We start from the raw sequence: 5,853 nt of genomic DNA, 5'->3' as shown, positions 1-5,853 counted from the left end.
ACGACGGACGACGCGTAGCCTTTGGAATTGGAAGAGAGCTTGCGATATGGGATATTGAGACAGGGGTGATGTTAAGGTATAGCACAAACAGAAACAGAGAACCTCCAACGCATATTGCTTGGTTCCGGGACGCGACGTTGGGTGCAAGGTTAGGTGGAGGAACGTTGCGAATCCTGTCCGTGACAAGTCAAAGCGCTGTCTGCGAAAAGCAATACGATGATTTTGGGTATCTCAGAGAGAGCGATCTGCGCCAGTTCATCGATACGAATGAGGGCAAACTCACGGCGGCGGATCTAGAGAGGAAACTGGAGAGGAAACTGAGGATTCGGCTAAAACGAGATGGAGTGTTCTACAAGACAGGAGATGACGAAATCCGCCTAGCAACCGTTGTGGGAGATCGTTGGTTCTGTTCTACTTCAGGTCGGCACATTGCGATCCAGGTAGAAGCAAAACTGTACTTTTACGAGCTCGTGCAGTAGTGTGATTGTGAGTGTGTGAATAACCACTGGGCAAAAGGGGATGTCCCGGCCAGGACAGGACAGGAGGGGTTGTACCCGTGGTATATGTAGTAAGGGATGATGTGCCAGGAGAAATTTGTATGTATTCGATGTTGTTTCTAGTTACCCGACGCCTCGATGCCCCTCTCCGCAAAAAAAGTAGCCGGCACATCTTTTCTATGTGTCGCGCGCAGTTGCGTCAGTGTGCGGGGAATAGTGTCGTCCAACGTAGAGACTGCGCGTAGCGAGACCAGCAAACAAAACTGGAGGCGGAACAGGCACATACGATATCAGTCGTTGTAGTATGAAGTTCAAGATATGCACGGCGGATTTGCGGTGGTTTTCGCTTTGTCAGGTATTAGAAACCTTGACGACGGTGTTAGCGTTGAGGTTGACGGCATGTGTAGCGTCGAAGACGGGCGGTCGTCGGGAGGCTGTGGCTTGTTGGTAGTGGTGGGGGGTGCATGATGGAGCATGAAGAGGTTGTGTGAAATGGAGGTTTTGGGTTGTTTGGACGCAACTGCCCGTGCACGGACACTCTCACATTAATGTGTATTAATGTGTAAGTGTGTTGAGTGTCCCTGTTCCAACCATCTCTTAAGAGATGGTTGGAAACAGGGAGGAAGAAGACAGGGGTACGGGATACCGCCGTGGCTATCCGATCAGCACTTGTTTGTGGTTACACCGTCAAGTAGACCGAGGCCAGGCACTCTTCCTTGTGCTCGGTGGGATGGCCAGAGACGACATTGTTTCCTGCCGCGGCCATTCTTGCTCGCCGGACATTCTCACTCACCGGAGGTACGACAGTCAGAAACACGTTGCAACCTGAATGTGATATATACATGTATAGTGAAGTCCCTTCTGCAATACATTTCACATACCGTACGGCGGTGCTCTATGAACGAGTGTGTGTTTTGTTCACCGTCGAGGGCTTGGATGACGTTCCCTTCAGTGAGGATGAGGGTGTCGTCGGCGGAGGCGATCGGGATAGAAAGGGGGGGAAACGAGAGGGCGGCGATGGGAACGGCGGTGCACCGGGAGGGGCGAGTCTAATGGCCATTTCTGAGTTGTGAGTTGCTGCATTTTTCTTTGCTCAAGACCTTGTTTCAATTAAAAAAGCGTTTATATAATTTAATACTGTAGCGCACAAGGGCCGACTCTCAGCACCCGGCGCCTACCGCTACGTGATCAACTTTCCGTGTTGCCAAACCAAAGGCATCAACCCCTCCTCGTCCTTCTCCGGCACCTTGACGCCGTCAATCTTCGTCAAAACAATGTGATGGTCCTGCACATCCTCGGTATGCTCAATCGTGCAACTTGCCGCCACCATGCACTCTTCCTCCACCCGTGTCCTATCCTCCTTCCCCAACGCAGCCCTCGTCACGTACCGCTCGGCAATGTCCTTCTGCCTTGTCGAAAGCGCGAACAGCCTCACGCCCGCCCCGACCCCGCCGAGCCCCGCGTAGAACGCGCTCGAGTGCGCCACATTGAAGCATATCATCCCGCGCGCCGCCGCAGGCACCGTGACGGACGTCGCCGCCATCGCCAGATCCTCCCCGTGGGCCGCGCTGGTTGACACCACCCACATTGCCGACGGCATCTGCCGCAGCAACGTTTTGGTTTGCTTGTCCAGTGGGTAGAACGGCAGCTTGGAGCGCGGTACGTCGAGTGCCACCGCGCGCTTGGCAAGGTACGTGTCTCGGTAAATCGCCTGCACGAATTCCGCCTCGCCTAGGCTCACCGCCGTTACCACCGCCTGTACCACGGCGCACCCGCCCACGACGGAGATGTTCTTCAGCGATAAGTCGGCCGTGACGCCTGTCTTGCGCTCGTCCAGCATCAGTGACGAGGATGATGATGATGACGACGTCGAAGGCCGCGGCGCGAGAAGCTCCACCCTTACCTGGTTGAGGGGGTCTTCCGCGACGAGCGACGCCCTTTTGAAAAACTCGTCATCCGTCACAAATAAGACCACCTGCTCCGGCTGCATGGAGCACCCGCGAAAGGTGTCCAGTTCAATCTCCGCCCCGTCAAACGTGCACCGGTAGTAGTTGGTCACCGTGTGGTGCCCAATGTCACCAACCACTTGCTGCCGCTCTGCGGCGGAGAGGCCCTTCTCATCGCCGGAGCTCGTGGACGTGGAGTTGGGCTCGCTCCGCAGGGCGGGACTGAAGATGTTTGCCGAGTAGAGGCTCTTAGCGGGTGCGTCGGGCCACGTGGCCTCGGCGCGGTCCATGATTGTGATAACCACTGACCGGTATAAGTTATACCGGTCAGTGGTTATCACAATCATAGCATCCCCACCGGTAGTGGTTATAAGTTATAACCACTACCGGTTATAACTTATAACGTAAACCATAAGTTATACCGGTCAGTGGTTATCACAATCATAGCATCCCCACCGGTAGTGGTTATAAGTTATAACCACTACTGGTTATAACCACTACCGGTTATAACTTATAACGTATAACCACTACCGGTGGGGATGCTCTCAGAGCATCCCCACCGGTACGCAATCAAATCAAATCATCAAATAACAACACTTGGCACAGTTTTTCTGTAATTTGATTGGCTCCCTAGAATTTGGTTGTTTCGTTATTTGGCTGTTTGATGCTTCGGAAAGAACTGCCCCACCGGTGAGAACCAAATGAAGTACATTCCCCTCGTACTCACCATCGCATCCTTGTACTCACACTCGTACTCACCCTCGTATCGCACCCTCAGTCGTAGTCGCACGCTCACTCGAAACCCATCCCGCGACCTTCTCCCTCGCCACTCTGTCTGCACTCCTTCCCTCTCACCTCCACCGTGGACAAAGACAGACTGCCGGCGCTGTCCTCCCTGCTCACGGACAGCACGTGCTCCCCACGCGACCGCGAGCAGCGCGATCCCGGAGAGAACATACGCGCCGGCGGCAGCGGCGCTGCGGCGGATGATTGGCTCGACAGCCGCGAGCGACGTTCTCCTGCGGCGGCTGCTGCTGCTGAGCAGCGAATCGCACTGCGCTAGCACTGTCTGCGCTTGTGAACCTGTCGGAGGACGAGGCGGCGGCGGCCCTGACGTACGCGGACGCGGTGCGGCTCGCAGCGCAGGTGGTCCTGGACGCGGACGTCGTCGCGCTGCACGCGGCGCTGCTGTCCAACCTGACGCGCTTCGCGCCGGGCGTGGACGAAGCGGAGGGCGCGGACGGGTTTCGGGAGAGGGGCACGCTACTCGTGCTCGTGGAGAGGGTACCGACCGAGTATTCCGAATGTGCTGCGGCTGTCGAATGCGTGCGCGAGCCAGGAGGGGAGGGACGTCCTGTTGGTCGAGGGAAGGCAGGCGGAGAGACAGCTGTTGACGAGGTTGCTGAGATTGCTGGAGGCGGGGGAGGCAGAGAAGAGGCTGGCGGGGGCGAGCTGGGTGCGGAACTGCGCGATGGCGGACGAGTGCCATGATGTGTTGGTGGGGGTACGGCGGCGGTCGCAATGTGCTTGGGGAGGTCAAAGGAGGTGGGACGGGAGGAGATGGCGGAGATTCGCGCCTGGTTGGTCGAGGAAGTGTTGTTGTTGTGTAAGAGCCGGGCGGGGAAGGACGCGCTCAGGGATGGCGGGGCCGTCGACGTTCTGGAGGGATGGAAGGGGGAAGAGCATCAGGGATGGCGGGGCCGTCGACGTTCTGGAGGGATGGAAGGGGGAAGAGCATCAGGGATGGCGGGGCCGTCGACGTTCTGGAGGGATGGAAGGGGGAAGAGCATCAGGGATGGCGGGGCCGTCGACGTTCTGGAGGGACGGAAGGGGGAAGAGCATGCACGCCGTAGTGGGCATTCTGGATCGGCGGGAGACACTGGTAATCTCGAGGCAAATACCGCATCGATGCACTTTTGGTGGGAAGCCGTTTCGGTGGACCAATAGAACGTGCACAACTGGATTGTCAAGGGTAATCAAACAGAGACCATCCGAACCAAATTCTTGATATTTGGTTCCGATTTTTAGATCGACACCAAAAATTTGATGATTTGGTTGCACCGGTGGGGATTTCAATCGACATCAAATCATCAAAGTTTGGTTGTTTGGGTATTTGATTCTACCGGTGGGGATGCTCTCACTCTATCGTGATTTTACTCTGTATTGTTGGCGACTTGCGTCAAAGGGCAGTTGTCGATGTGATTGGTGATGGCCGAAAGCGATGATGAGATTGGAGTTTATTTTTACCTTATTCCAGACCCAAAGTACTGTAAATTAGTTGATTTGTCGGCAGTGAACTACAGTACAACGCAAGATATTTTTATATTGGTGGCCATGAAGGCCAGCTGTTACAGCACAGAGTAGACTTTCCCCCCCGCGTTCTGACAAATCCGCCACCATCAAGAGGCGAGCAACAAACAGCCCTTACACCCTGGTTGCTTCCTTCCACGCTCGAGTTCTACGAGCGTTCATTCACGAGGCTGTAATACACCCTGGGTGCTTCCTTCCACGCTCGAGTTCTACGAGCGTTCATTCACGAGGCTGTAATACACCCTGGGTGCTTCCTTCCACGCTCGAGTTCTACAAGCGTTCATTCACGAAACAGCAAGCGCAAGTACTTCGTCTCATCCTACTCATCCACACAAACGTCCCCACCCATTCCGCTTTCGTTGACAACGCCGTAGACACGTTGACCGTTGACAAAGACAAGAGTGCCACGCGCTGAACGTGGCCATCAACCTTCGCATCCCTGTTTTTCGACCGACCGGCGCCGTTTTCACGCAAACACACTCCGCACCTCATCAACTTCTCTTTTCTTTCTGTCTTGTCCTAGGCGTCTGGCGATTTACTTAAAAATGCAGGAAAGCTACCAGCAAGAGTCTATCGATGTGTTCATAAGCCATGCTGGCCCGGACAAGCTATACATCGCACGTCCTCTTTCCATTAAATTGGAAGATCAGGGTTTTAATTGCTTCCTCGACAAAATCTCGCTAAAGACCGGGGGCCACGGACCGGATGCAATGAAGAAGGCTATGGAGTCTGCTATGGTCGGCGTTTTCATTCTTTCTCCCGAGTTTGCCGCTCGAAAATGGACTATGAGGGAGCTGCGCTGCTTCCTACGCCGACGGAGAGAAGCGATGGCGCGCGGGATGCGGCCACCGACATTGATTCCGGTGTTTTACAGACTAAGTATTCGGGAATGTAGAGAGTTGGAGCCCGACCGGTACCGGGATAAGGAAGGAAAGGATATTTTTGAAGTGGAGAAATTTTTTAGCGAGGAACGACAACGCGAGGCGAGCACGGATATGGTGAAGAGGGAGCTAAAAGAGCTGGCAGATATCACTGGGATTGAAAATGACGTAAGGGCAACAAACCTGCCGGGAGATAAATTCGGCCATCTTGCAAGGGAA

The 5,853-nt window shown here is 54.9% G+C and overlaps 3 protein-coding genes; 1 reads left to right on the top strand and 2 right to left on the bottom strand.

Annotated features, from left to right (window-relative positions):
* Nucleotides 1-68: 68 nt before the first annotated feature.
* CHC_T00007168001 (hypothetical protein) lies at nucleotides 69-694 on the top strand. XM_005710619.1 is given in 2 exon segments: nucleotides 69-479; nucleotides 480-694. The coding sequence occupies 1 exon segment, from the start codon at nucleotides 69-71 to the stop codon at nucleotides 477-479; it is 411 nt and encodes a 136-aa protein (XP_005710676.1). The 3' UTR covers nucleotides 480-694.
* A 907-nt stretch (nucleotides 695-1,601) lies between these two features.
* On the bottom strand, nucleotides 1,602-1,998 carry CHC_T00007167001 (hypothetical protein). XM_005710618.1 is given in 2 exon segments: nucleotides 1,602-1,677; nucleotides 1,678-1,998. 1 exon segment carries the CDS (start codon nucleotides 1,996-1,998, stop codon nucleotides 1,678-1,680), a length of 321 nt encoding a protein of 106 aa, XP_005710675.1. The 3' UTR covers nucleotides 1,602-1,677.
* Nucleotides 1,999-3,092: 1,094 nt separating this feature from the next.
* CHC_T00007166001 (hypothetical protein) lies at nucleotides 3,093-3,932 on the bottom strand. Its single transcript, XM_005710617.1, has one exon. The coding sequence runs from the start codon at nucleotides 3,930-3,932 to the stop codon at nucleotides 3,093-3,095; it is 840 nt and encodes a 279-aa protein (XP_005710674.1).
* Nucleotides 3,933-5,853: the final 1,921 nt, after the last annotated feature.

This window comes from Chondrus crispus, genomic scaffold, assembly GCF_000350225.1.
Source record: "Chondrus crispus Stackhouse genomic scaffold, scaffold_63, whole genome shotgun sequence".
Lineage (NCBI taxonomy): Eukaryota > Rhodophyta > Florideophyceae > Gigartinales > Gigartinaceae > Chondrus > Chondrus crispus.
This window is presented reverse-complemented; position numbering and strand designations above follow the sequence as displayed.